Consider the following 21,852-nt stretch of genomic DNA (forward strand, 5'->3'; position numbering starts at 1 on the left):
TGAACAGATGAAGTCTTAGGTATGCTGCTGTATTTTAAATTCCAAGATTCCTTCCTTCCTTCCTTCCTTCTCTCTTTCTCTTTCTCTTTCTCTCTCATCTCCCCTCCCTTTCCCCCTCCTCTCTTCCCTCTCCTTCCTTCTTTGTGTCAGTACTGGTACTTGAACTCAGAGTCTGAGTGCTGACCCTTAGCTTTTTTGCTCAAGACTGACATTCTACCACTTGAACTCCATTTCCACCTTTTGATTGCTTAATTGGACATGAGTCTCATGGACTTTACTGCCCTGGTTGGCTTCAAACCACAATCCTCAGATCTCATCCTCCTGAGTAGCTAGGATTATAGGCATGAGCAACCAGTACACGGCCTCTCTCTCTCTCTCTCTCTCTCTCTCTCTCTCTCTCTCTCATAGTAGCGATTACTGGCAAAGCTGAAGATCAAACTTAGGACCTTGCACATGCTAATCAAGTGCTTTCACACTGAGCTATATATCCTGCCCATCATCATACATAATTCCTGGTCACTGAAAACCAGTAGGCCTCTTTGCCCGCAATCCTCTTTTTTTTCATTTGTTTGTTTTTTTTGTTGTTGTTGTTGGTCATGGAGCTTGAACTCTGGGGCTTGGGCACTATCCCTCAGCATTTCAGCTCAAGGCGAGTGCTCTACTGCTTGAGCCACAGTGTCACTTCTGGTTTTCTAGTAGTTTATTGGAGATAAGAGTCTCATGGACTTTCTTGCCCAGACTGGCTTTGAACTGTGATCCTCAGATCTCAGCCTCCTGAGTAGCTAGGATTACAGGCGTGAGCCACTGGGGCCCAGTCCCCCACTCCTTTCTAAATGTCCCCCTGGGATGGCACTGACACCTCTGGTGCGACCCAGACTGGCTGTATTGATTCATTGTCCTCCATTCATCAGCTAGTCCTTCAGGCAGGTGAGTTGAGGTCATCCTGTCTGTCTTGGCTGGGCCATTGGGAAGAAGACTGTGAACCTCCTTGATGCTTCTTGGTGCTCAGGATTATCACAGTTTCCAGAACAATCCTGAGCTAGGTGGGGTTGAAAGAGCAGGTAATTATGTGGTTTGCACAGGAAGTCTGTCTACTCTGCCTTTTAGAAACAAGGAAACTGAGGCTGTGTAACTTGCCTAAGGTCGCCCCCTGGTCAAGAGGCAGAGCTGTATTCAGACGCTTTGTTCAGGCTGCAGAATTGCCTTGGGGAAGCATGGCATCTCCACGGAGATGCAGATAACAGCAGAGGTTATGTATCCACAGACTATAGTGCAGTGGATGTTGCCAAGTGGTGCACACATCCATGCTGGGTGCTGGTGGACTTAGCACTGTCAGGGAGCTCAGAGGATGGGGCTGGGCAAGGGTTGTTCTGCCAGAAGCTTTGGTAGATCTTGAAGCATACTCTTGGTGATAGAGAGAGTCCATTGGACAAAAAGCAGCAGAAAGCTCCCATTGAGTTTCTCCAGAAACACAGATGAATGTGAACACCTTTCTCATCAACTGGTCCTTAAACTTTTGAGTGTTAAGATCAGAACTTAAATTCTTTTTTTTTTTTTTTTTTGGTCAGTCATGGGGCTTGAACTCTGGGCCTGGGTGCTGTCCCTCAGCTCTTCAGCTCAAGGCTAGTGCTCTACCACTTGAGTCATAGCACCACTTCTGATTTTCAGAATGGCATATTGGAGATAAGAGTCTCACGGAGTTTCCTGCCTGGGTTGGCTTTGAACCTTGATCCTCAGATCTCAGCCTCCTGAGTAGCTAGGATTACAGGCATGAGCCACCAGCACCTGGCAAAGAATTTAAATTCTTTAAATATCAATATTTTAAGATTATTGAAGACTCCAGTGCTTTTGTGGCCCCCATTTGTCAACATTTACATATCAAAATGAAAACAGATACATTTTAGTATTAATTGGATGAGGGGAGAGAATAAGAAAGAATAATAAAAGAAGTGATTATGATCCAAGTGCATATTATAAGAATATGCAACATTCACGGCATAGCTCTTACTACATATAGTAATATATTTTAATAAGGAAGACATGTAGAAGTTAATAAAACAAACCCACCAGGTACCTGTGGCTCATGCCTATAGTCCTACCTTCTCAGGAGGCTGAGATCTGAGGATTGTGGTTTGAAGCCAGTTGGAGACAGGAAAGTATGTATATGAGTCTCTTATCTCCATTAACCACCCAAAAGGCCAAAGTAGAACTGTGGCTGAAGTGGTAGAGCACTAGCCTTGAGCAAAAAAAACTCAGGGACAGCACCCAGGCCTCCAGTTCAACACTGGCACACATATACATATGTACATACATACACACAAATATATATGTATATATCTATCTATCTATATATAAACCCATTACATGCTAACACATATTTCCAGGAAATTTAACTATGTTTTCCAAAATAAAAGTCTAGAAGCATGGCATTGTTTTATGTTTTTACAAATCGACACCATGTTTGGTATAGTAGTAGTCAGTTGGATAGATAGATTGTCTTCTGCTTTCAGTGTGTTAAGCTGTCATGTAGTCTCTGGCTGCTTCTGAGAGTGGAAGAGTCAAGAAAATTCTTAGTATGTGAGGCTCAGTGGCTCATGCCTGTAGTCCCAGTTACTTTGAGAGTGGAGATTAGAAAGATTCCAGTTCAACCAGCTGGCCTGGGCAAAATTGTTCATGACCCTCTTCACAACCAAAAAAGCTGGGTGCAGAAGTGCATGCCTCCATTCAGCTATGGTAGGAAGCATAAATAGGAAGTTCTCAGTCCAAGATGGCCTAGACCCTATCTCAAAAATTCTAGCACGAGGGGGCTGGGAAGGTGGCTCAGTGGTAGAGTGCTTGCCGTGCATGCATGAGGCCCTGGGTTCGATTGCTCAGCACCACATACGCAGAAAAAGCAGGAAGTGGGGCACTGTGGCTCAAGTGGTAGAGCGCTAGCCTTGAGCTGAAGAGCTGAGGGATAGTGCCAGGCCCAGAGTTCAGGCCTCACAACCGACAAAAAAAAAAAAAAAAAAAAAAAAAGCTAGCGCGAAAGGGCTAGAAGAAACTGTCTGCAAAGTTGAAGTCCTGAGTTCCAATTCCAGTGGTACCAAAAGAGCAGTTAGTATTAATAGGATAATTTTGACCTTGTAGACCAACTGTACAGAACCCCTCTGCGACACACATAGTTGCTGACTTAAGGTTTCAGATTTGTCCTGGGAGCCTGGGCCTCTGAGACTGGTACCTTGTTCATCCTCGCTCTTGTTTGCCTAGGTGTCAGAGACCCTCATAGGGTGGCTGTAGGGGTTGCAAAAGCCGTTAGAATTGGATTCCTTGCCCGATTGTGCTACTTCCTGGCAGTATGACCTTAGGCGAAGCCTCTTAACCTTTTAGGGTTCTCTTTTCTTATAGCAAACAGGATTAAGAGTGCATGTGAAGACTTGCTATTGTCAAGCTGTATTTATTTTTAGATTTTTTTTTTTAAACTCTGATCCTCCAGTTTTCAGCCTCCTGAATAGCTCGGATTACAGGCATGTGACACCAGTGTCTGGCTTGAGAGTTCTTATTAATAGACCTGCCATATGCTGATCAAGTTTTCTAAGTAAAGATGAACACCGGATGCATGTCATTGTACAGACCCTTATCTGCACAAGGTGAAATGAATTTCTTCTGACTGGATAGAATCTTTATTAGGCAAATGGTGCAGTCTTCTGGGAAGAAAGTTCTGTGCATATGAGAATGATGTCTATTTAGGCTAGCTATTTATCCAGCATGAGCCAAATACAAGGTGATGGGAGAGATGGTGAAATCCTCTGGAAGGGCTTCATGAGCAGGAGATACATGTTGAGGACAGGAAGCAAGCTATCTGTGTGATTCCCCCAATGCCCGAGCGGATGTGGGGTCCCCAGTGTGTGCTGTGTTCCCAGTGGATGATAGATAAAGAGGATTTGGTTGAGGAAGAGGCATTCTAGGTAGCTTAGAGGATGTGACCATGCTTGTGTGCAACATCTGTCATTCACCCACATGTGCTGGCTGTCATTGGAGCCCTGATGACACTGGCGTCTTGCCACTCCATTGACCTCTGCTTCCTGGCTCCTGGTTTGGGGCATGTGTTTCTGAACTGAACCAGAACTCTGGGAAAACAGGAAGACAGTCGAAGCCCTCACTGGTTTAAACTAAGCTGATAGAGGTGGTGTATTATCTAAACACCCATCAGCTCTTGCTCTCTGTTAAATGTGTTGTTTTAAAGAATGACTTCAGATTGCTTCAGAAATCCTTTGTGTTCCACAAAGGGAGTAGCATGATGGGTAAGAAGCTGGACTATAAGATGAAGGTACTGTGATACTGTCCATTTTGGCTCCAAGGAGAAGGACCAGAGTTAGGATGAGCAGGAATGTCTTTCTCTTGATTGTAAGTGATATTTTTTTCCTTTATGTAGTACTGGGGTTTCAACTGAGGGCCCCACACTTGCTATTTGCTATTTTGGAGCGCCCCTTCCCCTCAACCCTTTTTTGCTTTTGTACAAGGCTTGTGTTGGACTGTGGTTCTCCTTCCTTTATCTCCTGAGTAGCTAGCATCGCCACCATACTTGGCTTGTGTTGTTTGAGATGACAGGGCCTTGCTAACTTATTTTTGCCTGAGCTGGCTTCAAGTCATGATCCTCCTGATCTCCACAAGTAACTAAGATTACAGGCATGAGTTACTGTGCCTGGCAGATTTTTTTTTAAAGACCCCCAAATTGCCTTCTTGATACCTGCAGGAGCAGAAACTTTCCTGGAAGATTGGACTGGCAATCCCCAAAATAGCAATATAGCAGTAACATTTGTGGTTAACCACCCCTTCCCGAGCAGCACCTCCCCTCATGGCCCCCACACTTTCACTTCAGTCCTCCTGTATGTTGCTTCCTTTGATGGTGGTGAGTGTTGTTGGAAATCCTTTTGTATTACAGTGGTGATGCCCACAGAGCAGTTCATCTTTCTATCTTTGTCCTAGGCTTTAGAATATCTTAACTTGGAAGGAGTCTCCATTCCAAGCCCCTTGTTTTACTTGTAGTGTTAGGTGAGTGAAGCCTGGCTGGAAGGAGGGTGGTGGGATGATCTCTATCTTATTGATACCTGATGTTTTCCACTTGTGTAAGACCTTATGGAAAAGACTGCCTGCCTTTCACTTAGAAAGAGCTGCCTCATTTCCTTGGTTTGCCTATCAGTGTTTTAGGGCCATCAGTTCTATGGCCCATACAGTCTCCATGTGTAAATTATAGCCTGGGAGAGATACTCCAGAGTGGTACAGAGACGAAATCATATAAAAGTAATAAATATTTGCCTAGAATTTTTCTTTCTTGCGTCTCTTCTGGAAACAGAGAAGTTAAGTTTTCTTCTTTAATTCTTCCATTCATTTGAGAGATGTGAAGAAAGAGATTCAGAGACACTAAAGTGTCCTGGTCATGTGTATATCATTACTGAGTGGGACATCTAAACCTGAAAATCAAGGGTCATTTGAACTACTGGATTTTTATTGCTGAAGGCTGTCATCTCTTGATGCAAATTAGACTGTGGGGATGACCTCCCACTCGGCATGGATGCCTTTCCCACAGTCTGTCAGAGTCCTTGAAATTCCATCCTCAGTCAGGCTTTCCCGGAGCTTAAACCTTGTTATGACTAGTTCAAAATACAGTCAGTCGAATGTCAGTGTAAATGAAATGGATTAGAGTTTTACCTGTGACAGACTGTCATTAGAAGGGAGGAGAGAATAGAAGGTCTCTGGGCTTCTCCACGTAGCCAAAAATCTGTGCATGGAAACTCTGAAGACAGATGTGTCCTAGGAGCTTGAGTTTTTCTATCAGTGAGCTCTGGATGCCACTGTCAGACTGATCACCATATAGTATTTGGGTAGGTTGAGGTTCTTTAGATGTTGACATCAATTGGTAAGCTAGCTTTGTGTTTCACAGTGTCTGCCATACAACCAGGGGCTCCTATATATTCAGGTACATATTATTGGCCTTTGGCCATGTTATTTAGATTTATGGTATTGATTAATATCTACCTCTTTAAGAAAAATGTCTCAATTAGTTTATATAGTTACATGTTTTTCAAATAGCTTGTTTTGGGGCAGCAGTCATCATGATAACAATAATAATGATAATAATCTTAGCGGTCCCTTTCTCCAGAAAGCCTTCAGGTGTCTTTCAAATTAGGCATAAAATTTTTTCTATGAGCTCTGAAGTATCTTGTCTGCTTTTCTCCCAGTCAGCACCTAACCTAGTTTTTTCTCCCCCTGTTTGTTTCTTTACCTGTCTCTTTCTGTCTTTCTCAAATAGGATTCCTCACGTGGACCACAGAAAAACAACAAAAATGACATTCTTCCAAGGGTGATACATAACATACAGTTGTAGATAAACAGAGGAGACCTGACCTCATTCTAACTCATGGAGGTCCTGGATCAAGGCTTAGCTACTTTCATAGGGCCAGAGAGTAAATATTTTTGGCTTTGTGGGCTCTATAATCTTGGTCAAAACAACTCAGCTCCACACTGTGGCCCCAAAGCAGCCATAGATAATAAAAATAAATGAATGTATTTATTAAAAAAAGAGTAGGCAGACACTGGGATTTTGGCCTTGAGGCTGTCTGTAATTATCGATCCCTGTGGCTTGGCTTTAGGGCTTCCTCTCATCACAGGACCTGGCTGAGGACACACTTGACTGACTGAGCAGTAGCATAAATGGCTGGTGGCTGGCCCTGTCCTTAGTAAGCACTTAGTAAGTGCTCAACTAATATTAGCTGCTATTTATTCATTCATTGGTGTATTGAGGATTCACTGTGCTCAGCCATCATCCTAAGGACTTGGGATGCAGCAGTGCAGAAAATGAACAAGCTCCCTGTTTGGGGGGAAGTTCCTATTTTTAGCAAATGGATGACAGATAAACGCATGTGATAAATAAAAAATGATGCATATGATTAGGTGATACAGACCATGGAGGGGAAAAAAAAAGCTCCCAGCAAGGTAAAAGCTGTTGAAATTTCCAAAGTGCTGTGGACTGGGTAGTGTGACATAGACTGGTCTGTTCAGCTGTGTGGGAGGGGTGACATATGAGCAAAGGCTTAGAGAAGGTCATGGGGTCAGTCCCAGCTCCACACCTCAGCCTCCTTTCCACTTAGATAAAAGTGTACCTCAACAACCTCTGAAGTAGCTAGTAGGAAGAGCTCAGGCTTAGAACCACTGCATTCAGGCATAACTCTGCCAGGAGAGGCTTTCTACTCCGTGGAGGCCTGAGACCACTGGGCCTGCCAACCTTTTCTTCTCAGGGCAGAGATTTCATGCCCAGACTGTCAGGTGGCAGTGGATGCTCAGAGGTGTCAGGCTGCTCAGGCACAGGTCCCTGAAGGCAAGGAGCATGCTCTGTTTTCTTGCACACTGGATAGCAGCAGGCATGGTGTTGGCTGAGCAGCAGTGATGGTTGTTTGGGCAGACTGGCTGGGAACTACAGTCAGTGAGAGACATTCATTTCTGCAATTTCATGTTTACAAACCTCCTTTCATGAGATGATTGCAATCTGGAGAGGCATTGCGCTCCTCTGGGTGAGTGTGGGGTTGCCAGTGTCGAGTGGCTTAAGTGCTGAAAATCAGGGCCTATCAGTAAAAGAGTTGGCATTGTGGTCCAGCTTGTGAGTCGGGCAAAACTAGGGGAATTGCAGTGGTCAGGGCTGGATTGGAGCAGCAGGACTTTAGGCCTGGGCACCTCTACGATGCATCAAAGCAGTCCTCAGGCCTGAGTGGAGGTGGATTCTGGGATGCACAGATCCCTTGTAGGCCTGAGGCACTCCTGAGGGTGTGACCTGCTGACGGTTCACTGCTGAGCCCTCCTTTGCAGGACTGCCCCTCCTAAGAGCAGCCCACACTGCAAAACAGGTTTACAGGGAAGTCCCAAGGTTACAGTCCCCCAGCCCCTTCGTGAGACAATTCCTTAAGACCATCCCAGCTGCAGGGCTCCCAATGGATGTGACTGAGACCTTTGCCAGTGTTGGTCCCAGCCTAAATTCTCCCTTATTGCTCCTTTTACTGGGGCTAGGTCTGGGGCAATTCCCAAGGAACCTGTGTACAGATTGCTATGACAATGGCCAGGCCATCCCACTTTGTGACCCACGTAGATGCCCTGGAGCCCTTGGGACATCACTGGGATATACCCTGTGGGGTCTCTCTTCCACCACTGGAAGTTTAGCTCTTTGTCTGTCCTTGGTGCAAATTGAGCTTTGCCTCACAGTGCTCAGGGATGGTTACTTCCTTATGAATCATATCTGTCTGGTTCTGACAAAGCAGAGATGTGTGAGGTGGTGCAGTGGGGTTGACTTGCAGCTCTCCCTGTGGTTGCCATGGGCAGGTCATGTAATCTCTCCACGTCCCACTTTCATTTACAGAGAGAGGCCTGCAGTGAATGCGATGGTACCAAGAGCCTGGCACATACCCTTTGAGTGTTGGCTCTTGACAGGTTAACAGGAAGGAAAAGGAGCTCAGAAAGCAAAGGTATGAGTGTGTAAGGCACTAGAGAGAAGATACCCCTTAAGAATACGAGCACTGTGTTAGCTGAGCATGGTGGCTCATGCTCGTGATCCTAGCTCTGAGGGAAGTACAATGGCTGGGTGCATTGGTGTGCATTGGTGTGCGCCTGTCATCGGATGCACAAATTGAAGGATCACAGTCCATAATGGGAGACTTTGCCTTGAAAGAACCCATTTAAAAATCCATTCAAGAAAAGGGTAAGAGGCATTTCTCAAGTGGTAGGGCAAGGTCCTGAATTCAATTCTCTGCCAAACAAAACAACTCCCTCCCCCAAATAGAAAACAAACATTGTGCACATTTGCCTGTGGGGATGGAGGAGCGAGGCAGGCCAGGAACACAGGTACCGGGTAGGAAATGGCGAATTAATGCTAAGTGGTGCCTACTGTGTGCAGGTCTCCATGGATCACTCCATTCATTTCTTAGCCACACCCAGCCTGGTCTTCACTTTCATTCCTGTTTCATGGTAGGAAACTGAGGCTGACAGGGCCAGTCAGAAAGCTGGTATATTAGGAGAAGTTAGCAGGCAGGTCTGTGGGATTCAGGGCCATGTCTCTGATCAGAACACAGTGTCTAACCTATTTTTCTTCCATGTTGTCATGAACCAGTGCCAGACAGAGCGCAGCAAGTTAGACATAGAATCACTACTTTCTCCAGGAAGCCATCTTGAATTCCACGGCTCTGGAGTCTGCTTCTTGCTCTGACTTCTCTCCATCACCTCCAAGGGTCCTCTTGCTTTCTGGTGGTTATTTGGCAGCCATCCTCATTCCAGTTTCATAGTCAAGCTGGTGGAGAACAGAGAAGGCCAAATGTCTTTCCACTCCTTGGCCTACTTGTTATCCCTACTTGAATAGGTGCAAAGAATAGACACACAGGAACTCTAGACACGGGTGCAAAGGGCCAGAATGTGAAGTCTCGTGTGATGGGGAGACTTCATTGAGCAAGTGGTTCCTATACCCGAGGTCTTGGAGAATGAGAGTGATTGGGGGGACATGGAACAGAAGGAAGAGGGCATGGCCCCTTGGAAGCTGAGCTGCCACCTAGAGCAAGATAGACAGTTGCCCCCTCCCCTTCTGGGTGCTATCAGAGCCTAAACCTGGCTACCAGCATCCTTTCTGCAGCACACTGTGGGGGCTGGATGGTTCTCCCAAGGGAGTGTGGTTATGCCCTGCCAACTCGAGACCAAATGTTCCTCCTCTGTAGCTGTCTTCCACATGAAATCCTGACGGGGAGGTGGGTGAGCAAGTGAGAGAGAGCGAGCAAGTGAGAGAGCATGAATTACCCATTACCTGCCCCCCCCCCCGGCCTGGCCCACGTCTTGGCTGGCTTACAGACTGCCTGGTTGCTGGAGCTTTCTCTCATCTCTTCTATAAATCAGGAACTCAGGAACATTCCCGGTGGAATCATCTTGCCCTCCCTGCCTTGCTTGTGCCTGGCAGAATCAAGGCTTGCCAGGGTGAGAACAAACTGTGCTCGTTTTTAGAGTTCTCTGATATACATCACCTGTCCAGGCTTTGTGTGTATAGACAGCCCTGGGAGGTAGAATGGCCAGCGTGTCCCCATTCACAGTATAGAACACCCCATAGCAGGGCTGGATTTGTCTAAGGACTTGTGGCTCCTCCTCCTGGCTCCTGCCTAGCAGATGGCCAGCTCTGCTTCTCTGTCTCTCTAGCTGTCATGGGCATCTCTTCTGCCACTGTCAGGGAGATCTTTCCTGGGCATCTGTCATTAATGAGCCCCTGAGAACTGTAAAACACAATGGCAGGGTTGTATAATTCAACCCACACCCTCTGATGACCTTCCCACCACTATCTAGAATGCTGTTTGGTCCCACAGCTCTTCCTGGTATCCTATCTGCTAAAGTTCTGTGTTTCCAAATGCTCAGCCTGGACATCATTCCAACACCCCAAATCCAGCAATTCTAGGAATGAACTAACCCATGTTCTCCCTCCCCCTTGTAACATCCCCTTCATTTTCCCCACTCCCTCCTGGAGCCCTTGATGCCATCCTGTCCCCACCTGATGGTCATCCCTTCTTATAAGACCTAACTATTGTTTGCCAGCCCCAGGAGCCTCTTGTTTCTTCTGATGGAAGACACCTGTGACCTTTTTCTTGCCCTTCTGGAGGCCAGAAGGAACTCCCAACTGACTTTCAGGCTGCCAATAGTGCTACATGCATTGCCAGATTTATAGTTTGGACTACACTAATTAAAACCATTAATCAACACAGTTTTCACTGTGTTATTTTCCTGATCACATCTTTCAGAGTTTTCTCTTTGCTTTAGAATTAAATAATGTTGTCTTGCCTAGCAACTAGACTCCTTTATAATATTTACCCAGCCTTTTGGACTTAATTTCTTTACACCTGTAGACAAAGCACACCTCAGCCAAAAGAGCTTATTTGCTGTGTTCTGAACATGCTGTGTGGTTCATTAACCTTTGCTTTTGCTTGTGTCTTGCTTTCTCCCTAATGTCCTTTCTCCTCCTCCTCTTCCTCACTGTTTACAGTGCCTGCATTTAACAATGCATTGTGTGTGTGTGTGTGTGTGTGTGCGCACGCATGTTCATGTACATGAATGTATGTGAGCTGTTACTAGGGTTTGGACTCAGGGCCTTGGGGCTATCTTTTAGTTCTTTTGCTCAAGTTTGGTGCTTTACCACTTGAGCCAAAGCTCTACTTCTGGCTTTTTGCTGGTTAGTTGGTGATAAGAATCTTATAGACTTTTCTGCTAGGGCTGGCTTTGAACTGGTATTCTCAGAGCTTAGCTTCCTGAGTCACTAGGATTACAAGCATGAGCCATGAGCCCAGCTTTTTTTTTCTTTCTTTCCTTTTTGTTGTTTCTTTCTTTGTTATTTTTTTATACTGTGACTAGGGATTGAATTTAAGGCCTTATAATTGCGAGGCAGGTGCTCTCACATGAGCTGGGCCTCCAGCCCCCTTTTACACAGGTTATTTTTGAGGTAGAGTCTTCTAGTATGTCTTAGTCAGGCCTGGACTTCAGGCCTCATGTTTTGGGACTTGAGACATTTGTTGAAAAGGAGTCCTAAAAACTCTCTTATGTCTGGGCTGGTCTCAATCACCATTTACCATCTCTGCCTCCCAGATAGCTAGGATTACAGGCTTGAGCTACCATGCTCAGCTGCAGCTCATTTTTTCAAGGATCTTTCTAACCAGATGTATTCTCTCTTTATTTTAGATTGCTTTATGAAGGAGATATTATTCTGTTGATTTTGATAGGACCACATATCCCAGCTTTCTACCTTGTTTTTCAACTTGGCTGAATTGCCCAGAATTTGAGTATCTTGGAAAGAGTCAGGATGAGTTTCTGTAAGGCTGAACCAAAGTATATAAATCTTAGCAGTTTGGATGTTATATAGGATGAATGTGCCTTTTGTGGTTGCCTGTGGTCTTAGAGCTACTGGAAGTTAAGATATGATAGCTCTTAGAAGTGAAGCCTGTGGCTCATGTAGTAGAGCACTAGCCTTGAGTGAAATTGGTACCGAGGCCCAGAATTTGAGACCTAGTACTGATGTCAAAACAAAACAAAACAACATCAAAAAAGCTAACTCACTTGTTCAAACAGAAGAACATGGCTGACCAAAGTCTGTTTGTTAAATTTCCCTATGGGCAATCAGTAGTGTGTGTGTGTGTGTGTGTAAGTGTGAACCTATTTTATAACTTGAGGATATCTCTTGACTCAGTTGCAGAAGGGCCACTAAGGTACTTGGAGATAGATGGTATTGGGGTTGGGGGGGGGTAGTGTTTCTCCTTTTTTCTGTACTCTTCAGTGGTCCAAGAACACTACTAATGCCCACTCTCTTCAAATTCTGTTCCTTCCCGTTTGTGAAATCCTAACACTGATCCAAAAAGTTTTAACTGAAAGAAGCCAGAGATAAAGGCTGTGAACAGTAGGATCCTGCATAGATGAACTGCTGGGACAGGAAGAAGTGTCAGGTTGGGTTAGAAGAGACACCAGGGGCTGCCAGGGTGGGGTGTGAGTGAGGTCAAAGGGCATGGGGAATTACTGTCTCTCTTTTTTGATTTTGGTGGTGGGTACAAGGCTGTGTACAGCCATCAAATCCATGAACTGTACACTAAAATGAGTAAATTTTATAGAATAATAGGTCCCATGGTTTCCCTTATTTGCAATGACTAGTATATGTCTGAGACAAGCAGAAATGGTCAGATAAGTTGATGTTAGGCAAAATGAACCCCCAAGATAAGGACTCAGATGGTTATTTCTTTCTTGCTATTGTTTCTAACATATTTATAAGATGATTCCTTTGTTGCTTTGTATGTCCCTCTCCCATGTATAACCCCTGCTTTCACTGTATTTGATGTTGGTGTAATTTGTGGAGGGGAAGGGAAAAAACAAATTGTTTAAATAGGGATACAGGTGGGCCATTGCAACAATGAGATGTACAAGACGTTATGTTGAAAACGAACTTTACAACTTTGGCAGGGGGGTGGGGGAGGATGGGAGGATAGGGATTGTAAGGGGAAACAAAGGAGGCAATAATGCTTGATAAGAAATGTACTCATTATCTTGCTCATGTAATTGTAACCCCTCTGTATGGTATTTTCACAATAAAAAACTTATTAAAATTTAAAAAGAAACAAATTAGAATCTAATGAAACCAACCCAACCCTTAGATACTATCCAGGCCTGAGTGATGGTGGGGTTTACAGCTTAATGAGCATCTCAGCTATAGGCTGTGATGAACCAAATAGCTTTGAGATGCTTCTGTAATCTAATATCAAGAATAAGAAGCCAGACCAGTGATAGAGCACCAGTTACGATTGATCAAGAGAGAGAGCACAGAATCCTGAGTTCAAGCCCCAGTACTGGGAGGGGTGGGCTGGGAAGCAAAGAATAAGAAGCCAAAAAGTCTTAGAGTCATTCAAGAGGTTTGAACTGTCTTTCCATGGATGGCGGAACTATAGCAAAGCTGTGCCCCAATTTCTTCCATTGGGCTGGGACAGGGGTAGAGGCTCTTTAGGACATGTGAGAGCTTGGATTAAAGTACAGGGTTTCAGACATGGTAGTGTGTAGAGAGCCAGAGAAATGAAGATTCAGGAGGAAGCCATATGGCCTCCTCCCTAGTGATATTTCTAGAACAGGTAGGAAGGAGAGTAGTAGGTAAATCAGAATTCACAGTACCCAGCATCACTCTATTCCTTCCTCTGCTTACTCCTCTACTTGGCCTACCCAGCAGATTCTGTGTAAGTACTGCACACTAACAGATTACGCAACTGGAGCTCTCCAGCCAATTCTTTGGGGCAAAGTTGGCTTTCCTTCCCCCTATTTTTTATGGCTCAAGTGATACAGTGCCTGCCTAGCAAGCAGGAAGACCCCAGTTCAAATCCCAGTACCTCCCTCATACTGAAAAAAAAAATCCTTCAGAATTGTGCCACATTGGTGATCTAGCTTAGTTGCTTTCCTCCTGTTCATTACCAGTCCTCCAGAGATAGTAGTCTCCAACTCCAGGACTTACTCCTGGAGACTTTTTTTTCAGTCATGTTCATGCCAATGTGTCTGTATGCCTCATTCTGTCAGACTCTTCCTAGTCCCTTCTAGTTCATCCCATTAGAATCTGGATATTGGGTTTTTCCATTCAGGTCCTTATACTCAGTTCCGTACCTCCAGATGCTTGGATCTCTCCATGCCCACCTTCATTTCTACTCAGTTTCATCTTAGTGGCTCGATGCTAATGCACCGTGTGCTTGCTGGATTACTGGGAAGGCCGCCAGCAAGACCGCCACTGTAACCAGACAACTGTTTGACAGCACAGGGTGATCGGGAGATACAATGTAATAGGCAAATTATAGAGTAGTTCAGAAATGCTAGTCACTTTCTGCTTAATGAAGTCTTTGCTGACAGAGAAGTCATAAATACTTTCAGATGTGCATATCATATTTTCTGATTTAAGACACCCTATGTATACATATATGTGCATATATATGTATATATGAGTTGCCAGCAATTTTATTTTATTTTCTATGAAGTGACCTCTTGTCAAACTGAAATCTTGCTCACCAATGCCTCTAACAACACAGGGAGAGCTATGGGATAGCCTTAGGAAGCTGGTGTCAGCAAATCCAAGTGTGATGGTTTTTTAGCATGTCTGTAAAGGAGAGGGTGATGAGGATTTGGCTTGAGCTAAGCTGCAGGTAAGACCTGAGTCAGGGGACTCTGTGATATGTACAGCAACAGATTTTGGATGAGTTGGAAATCCAGACTGAACAACATCCCCTGGCAGTGGGCCAGCGTCCTAGCTGCGTGATGTTTCTGAGAAACATTTCTTCACTGTTGTTTAGTTTACTTCCAACATACTCAGATCTGACACTTTCCAGTTTTAAAGTTACGCAAAATACCCCATTCTTTGTAGGGATAGGGTAGTCTAGCATCTTTCTAGGGCTGAGAATGAGCTAGAAGAATGAGGATTGACTGTGGCACGGGGGAAGGAAAGGCAGCCCTGGGCAAAGTCAGCATTGCTCTATTTGAGTCAGCCCTGCTCTTTGGCTCTGGTTAGGACTCCAGCCAGACCCCACGGATCAGATCAAGGACTTTGCCAGCTGAGCTTGGAGTTATAGATGGGCATGTGCACATTTTGGGCCTGGGCCTGGACTGGACGGTGTTGCTGACAGGCTGTGGGCTGTGGTTTCTGCAGGGCAGGTTCAGGGGGTGGCTCAATGCTAATATACAGTGTGCTTGCTGGATTACTGGGAAGACTGCCAGCAAGACTGCCACTGTAACCGACAAGCTCACCAGGGCTTCACTGCCTGGGCACCATCCTTTCTGTGCTTGTAGAGAGCTGCCTGGGGCTGAGAGGACAGAGAGGGCTGCCCATGTAAAGAATCCCTTGCTCCCTTGGAATGCCAGCCATCTGCGCAGATGCTGAGTGCTAGCGAGTCTGTCTTGTCCTGTGAGAGATACTAGAAAGACAGGCTTGGGTGAAATTGTGGCAGGCCTCCTGTGTTCTGGCCGTCAGGTGTTCTCTTGGATAAGATACAAAAGAACAGGCAACAAAGAAAAATAAGGGGACTGAGTCAAATTAAAAAGGTTCTGAGAGATGGAGGTGTAGCTCAAGTGGTAGAGCACCTGCCTAGCAAGTATGAGGCCCTCTTTTTGTTTTTTTTTAAAGGTAAATTATTATATATATTATGCTGGATGTTGGTGGCTCATGCCTGTAATCCTAGCTACTCATGAGGCTGAGATCTGAGAATCATGATTTGAAGCCCACCTGGACCACAAAGTCTATGGAACTTTTATCTCTAATTAACCTCTAAAAAGCCAGAAGTGAAGCTGTGACTCAAGTAAGGGATAGGACTCAGGTAGAGTTCAAGCCCAAGAACTAGCATAAAAAAAAGAAAGAAAAAAACTTATGCACAGCAAAGTAATTAATGAACAAAATTAAAGGGCAGCCCATAGAATGAGTTAACATTTTCCCCACTATAAATAAAATAAGGCATTAACATAAAGGTTTATAAGGAATTTATGCTACTGAATAACAAAACAAAGATAAAGCAGCACCCCCCCACACTTATCTCAGAAAATCTTCAGTTTAGGATAGAGAATCTAAATTGGCATATTTTTCCAAGAAGATACATAAATGGCCAACAGGTATCTGAAAAAATATTCAGTATCACCAGTTATCAGGAAAATGCAAATTAAAATTACAAGGAGGTATTACCTGTTGGGATGGCTGTTCTTAAAAAGTCACATTGACATGTGTTGATAAGGATGTAGAGAAGAGGAAACCCTTCAACATTGTTGGTGGGAATGTAAATTGTTATGATCGTTATGGAAAATAATATGGAAGTTCTTCAAAAAATTAAAAATAGAACTACCATATGGTCCAGCCATCCCACTTCTGGAGCCAAAGGAAATAAAATCACTATCTCAAAGAGGCAACTACACTTCATGTACATTGCAACATAATTCAAAAGTGCTAAAATATGGACACAACTCAGGAGTTTGTCAATGGAGGATAAAGAAAATGTGGTGCTTATATACTGTGGAGTACTATTCAGTTTTGTAAAAGGAAGTCTTACCATTTGTGACAATAAGTATGAAATGGGAGAACATTATATGGAATGAAATAAGCCAGTCACAAAAAAAGGAGTTCTGTTTGATTTCATTTATGTATGGAATCTAAAAAAGTAAAACTCATAGACACAGAGAATAGAAAGATGCTATCAGGACCTGGGAAGTTGAAGGTAAAGAAGAAATGTTAGTCCAAGGGACAACTTTTCAGTTAGTTATACGGTAAACGGACCCTAGAGATGTAACGGCCTGCATAGTGATTATAGTTAGCAATAATGAATTATCTCTCTAAAAATTTCTGAGACTACATCTTATAATTACCACACAAAAAAGTAATTACATGTGGTGGACCTGTTAGCTTGATGTTGGTAATAATTTTGTGGTATATATGTATCTCAAAATGGAGTATCACAGTTCATACCTGGAATAGATGCAAGTTTATTATTATTATTATTGTTGTTGCAGTACAGGGTTTTGCCTAGAGTAGCTTTGAAATGTGATCTCTGTGTCTTGAGTAACTGGGATTACAGGTGTGAGTTACTGCACCCAGAAATAAATGCAATTTTTATCTGTCTACTATACATCAATAAGGTTGAAAAGAAGTCCTTCCCCTCCTTGCTATCTGCCCTCCCTCACATGCATAAGTCCAGGAGCCTTCAAATCTTTTCTGCCTTTGAAGTTGTTCAGCAGAGAGGCACCAGAAGGAGCTCATGTAGGAAGTTAGCTCATCCTTTCCCACTGAGCCAACTCTGGTTTATCTTTCAGCTCCCGCCCTGCCTGGCCACATCTGTGTACATTTTACTTCTTCCTGACATCCGTGTGGTGGGGTGTGAGTATCCTCCCCTCTGTCTCCTGCTTCTTTCAAAACCTTGCCCCAAGCAGGAGACTGGTTAGACTGTGTTTAGTCCATGTAGTTTGAGCCAACACATTCACATCAGCCGACTCTGCGGAGCTTGATTCCAGCTCTGGTCCTTACAGATGTTTATTCTCTCAGTTCTTGAGCCATGGACATAGGAAACTGGCCTGGTCAGAAAGGGTCTGAGTGCCAGAATGACCTCATCACTGGGCTTGTGAAGGGTGCAGAGACCCAGATGAACAGGAAGGAGCCTGACTCTGAGAGCTAAGTGCATTGTTGATTTGACCGTTGCTTTATTTTTTAAACAAAATTTCTTTTGTTATAGTGCATTCAATAAAAAAAGACATATAAAAAGAATTACTTGGCTCCAGGTTCGAATCCTGAACCATCACAAGTTGTGCAACCTTGGGTTCTTGTTTCATATTCTTGGTCTATAAACTGAGAATAATGACAGAGAATGTGTTGATTGTCATGAGAAATGCTGGAGAATCTATTCATAAAATACAAGCTCAGGACTGGGACCCTAGGAGGCTCTCAGTCAATGGTAGTGATTGTTCTTAGGCCTGCTATCAAGTGGGGTATCTACGAAGATTGCATTCCAAAAATGATTCCTAGAGAAGGCAATGTTTTCTTCTTTGTGCTGGCCACATGTCAGAGTCCCATGAAGAGTTTTTTTTTTTTTTTTACAAATTCACTGGCCTAGATTTTTAATCCTGGTGATTTCTCATTTGTGAGTTGGAAGTGGTGCCTGATAGGATCTGTAGTTTTCATAGTGCTTCAAAGGATTCTGATGCCTTCTGGTGTAATGTAAGCCAAAGGAATGAATGGCCTTGAGTAGACTTTCAGGTAATGGGTGCATGGTGCCATGGCTGGGCAGGGGAGGCAAGCTTTTTGGAGGTTCAGGAGGGCTGTTTTCTGAGAATTCTGAGATCATCATATCTTAACAATTGTGCCTAGAGCCAGGCACCAGTGGTTCACGCCTGTCATCCTAGCTACTCAGGAGGCTGAGATCTGAGGATCACAGTTCAAAGCCAGTCTGGGCAGGAAAAGTCCACGAGACTCTTATCTCCAATAAACCACTGAGAAAACCAGAAGTGGCGCTGTGGCTCAAGTGATAGAATGCTAGCCTTGAGCTGAAGCGTGCAGGGACAGCACCCAGGCCCAGAGTTCAAGCCCCACAACTGACAAACAAACCAACCAACCAACAAAACAACAACAACAATTGTGCCTGTCTGTTACAAGATCCTGGGAACCATTCCTTTCTGCCCATTACTCTCTGTCCTCCGCATTGGAAGCAGATGGTGTTGGGAAGAGCCTGGAACACAGATGCCCTAGGCTCCTTGGCCTCAGCTGGCCCACCCCACCTTTCCCCACAGCTTTGGAAGCTTTCTTTCCCCATCTGTGTTGTGTTCGCGTTTTCCTTCTTGTTCTCAATAGCTTTTCTTCCCCTGTGTCCTGCCCACATCACTGGCCTGTGGAGATCTGGGCTCTGGACCTGGCTATGATTGGAGGATGTGGTTATTGTTGAAAGAGATATGAGACATTTTTGTTTTTTCTTTAGCCTATACTGTTAATTCCCTCCCAAATGGGGCTGGGCATATGTGTATATCTACACACACACACACACACACAATCTCACCTTGTTTATAATCACAGTGAATTTTGTTTCTGGTGGTTAATATGTGTGGGAGATGGAGAGTTGGACAATTTCAGATTGGAGTCCATTCAGTATCTCATTTCTGTCCCATTATATTTCAGTTCTCTCCAGCCCTGGATAGTCTTTGTGGTCATTGTAAATAGAATCACAAATCTTTCTTTCCAAATCTTGCCCCAAGCTGGAGGCTACTTAGATGGCTAGTTCATATAGTTGGAGCTAACACACCAGCAAGCTTTGTGGAGCTTGATTCCAGTTCTTTGTCTCATGGCCTTAAACACCTCAGTATAGTGACTTTTCAGTGTTCACATCACTCTTCTCTCAGTGAAGATTTGCATGGTCATATCTGTGTGTCTGCTAGGTGTCTCAGGTTGCAGCTGTGCTAATCTGAGCTCCTGATTCTGCTCCTTGGCAGTCTCTTCTATCCTTAGGGCCAAGAAGAGCACCTGGAACATAGTAGGTACTTAATATTTGTAGATTAAAGAATAAGAAATGTAAGGATTGTAGCTGAAGATGTGGAGCCAGAAATGGATCCATTCCTACTCTGGCAAATGGATGCATGTGGTACTTCTCAATGACCACCTCAGTGTCCACTCACAAAGACACGGGGAGCAGGCTTGCTTCTTGAAGGTTGTCCTAATGAAACTCTGTGTCCTGCACCTTCTCAACTGCATTCTGTGTTCCCTTTCCTGCAGCATCATAGGGACAGTTGACCTAGCTGTTCATCAAGACAACTTGACATATCTCTCTCCTCTCTAACCTGAGGATTTCTCTGCATGCTTCTTCTCTCCAAGAAGACGGATATGCTCATTGCCTCTGAACTTGTTATCGTGTTTCTTCCCTTAAGCTTCCATCCTGTTCCAGGCCCACAGTACCCTTCCTCATCCCCCAGCCCTTCCAGACTCTCCCTCCTTTTCCTGGCCTCAGTCTCTGCTGCCTCCTACCTCCTGCAGAGCCCCCTCCTCCCTACCCAGCTGCACTGATTAATACTGGCTCATATTAGATCTTACCCTATCTCATTTTGCATGTATTCATCTCATTTCCTCAGACTGGACCCTCTGATAGTTGTTTCTCTTTGTCTTGTGCTCACAAAGCATATAATTATATTCTTATATAATTCTTATTATTATCTTTGGGATGCCAGTCGTGAGGCTTGAACTCAGGGCCTAGCCATTGTCTCTGAGCTGTTTTTCTCAAGGCTAGCTCTCTGTCACTTGGGCTTTTTGGGAGGTAATTGGAGATAAGAGTCCCATGGACTCAGAGCCACCCAGGGTAGCTTTGAACTATGATCCTCAGCTCTCAACCTCTTCAGTTGCTAGGTGTAAACCCACCAGCATCTGGCTGGAAAATTATGTATATCTGTAGCTACATATCTATCTATCTATCTATCTATCTATCTATCAAACAATCTATTTATCTACCTATTTATTCTATAGATCTATGCCAAGCCTCTTCCATATTTTATTTCCTGTAAAACCTTCAACAAATGTGTAAGGTATGTGGTACTATTTCTGTCTTACAGAAAAAGAAACTGAGGTACAAAAAGGCCAAGCAGTTTGCTTAGAGTCCCCCAGCCTAGTAAGTGACTGAAGTAGGATGTGAAGCCAAGTCTGCCTGACTCCCTGCATTGCACTCATGCTGGGTGAGGGCAGGAGCAGGTGGCTCACATCTGTTGCTCATCACTTCTTATCTGGCTTTTATTAGAGAAAGCCGCATGCCTGGCAAGCAGGCCATTGCCAGCATCCAGAGCTCTGCAAGTGTGGATCTCAGCATGGCTGGGGTTCCTTGTCTCAGCCTTCATGGGAGGGCAGTAGCTCTGACTTTTCAGGCTATCAGCTCTATTCTCCTGTTTCGAGCTCATATCTTCTCACCGATACTCACCCACATCCACCGTTTTGATTGACAGGAAGTCTATGCTGAGTGGGATACAGGAGAAGGATAGATGGCCCTCTCCCTGAAGGAACAGGCCCATGGGCACAAGTATAATGGGATAGCAAAGACAAGAGCAATGAGGGATTTTGTGCCTCTGGAACCCAGTAAACAGTGGGAGGCAGGTTTCCTGGGCTCTGGAGAGAGGGCCAGGAATTCAACATACTCTTGAACCATCTTCCCTACCTACTGTGTGTACTCAGCAAAGCCAACCTGTTCAATATCAGGCTGAGCAAAACATCTAGGAAGGGTGAATGTTACAGATGGTATACCCAGCGGCCCACAGCTCAGAGTTGCAACCTTGGGATCATGTGTTGTTCCAGCCCCAGACCTCAGCATCCTTGGCAGATGGTTCTCAGCTCCTGGAATAGAGTTCTGTGGAACATTGAGTGAAGAGGGTTCACCTGTGTCACAGAAGGATTGTGCCATTTGTAGAATGGCATCTCCTACATGGTGTGTGGTGTGTTTTTAAAATTAGAACACACTACATGAGCACTAAATAATACGTTCTCTATGGACATGATCTCTATGGTTGTAAAAGTGCAGTGAAATATAGGTACTGTGATCCGCGAGGCTGAGTGCCTCTCTGGGGCCCCACAGCCAGTCAGTGGCGAGAGCCATACTCCGATGGGAGACTGCTTTGTTCCCTGTGTGTCCTTTAGTATCCAGTGTGGTGCTAAACCTGCTCTTCATGACAGGAGTCACAGGAAGGCAGGGCAAGGGTTGATAAAGGAAGTCAGCATGAATATGTCTTACCTTAGCTTTCACACCTTTCTTCCAGAGATGGATGTAGGGTCAAGTGCTGTATAAAAGGATAAAACTGTTTCTGAAAAGAACATAC

The 21,852-nt window shown here is 44.5% G+C and overlaps 1 protein-coding gene across 1 annotated transcript in view; it reads left to right on the top strand.

Annotated features, from left to right (window-relative positions):
• Prkce (protein kinase C, epsilon) overlaps positions 1-21,852 on the top strand; it is a 435,536-nt gene that overhangs the window by 6,946 nt on the left and 406,738 nt on the right. The window contains exon 3 of the mRNA XM_013017906.1: positions 4,226-4,309. Within this exon, the coding sequence (XP_012873360.1) occupies positions 4,226-4,309 (84 nt within the window). The remainder of the gene's footprint in view (positions 1-4,225; positions 4,310-21,852) is intronic.

Source organism: Dipodomys ordii, unplaced genomic scaffold (assembly GCF_000151885.1).
Source record: "Dipodomys ordii isolate 6190 unplaced genomic scaffold, Dord_2.0 Scaffold37, whole genome shotgun sequence".
Taxonomy (NCBI): domain Eukaryota; kingdom Metazoa; phylum Chordata; class Mammalia; order Rodentia; family Heteromyidae; genus Dipodomys; species Dipodomys ordii.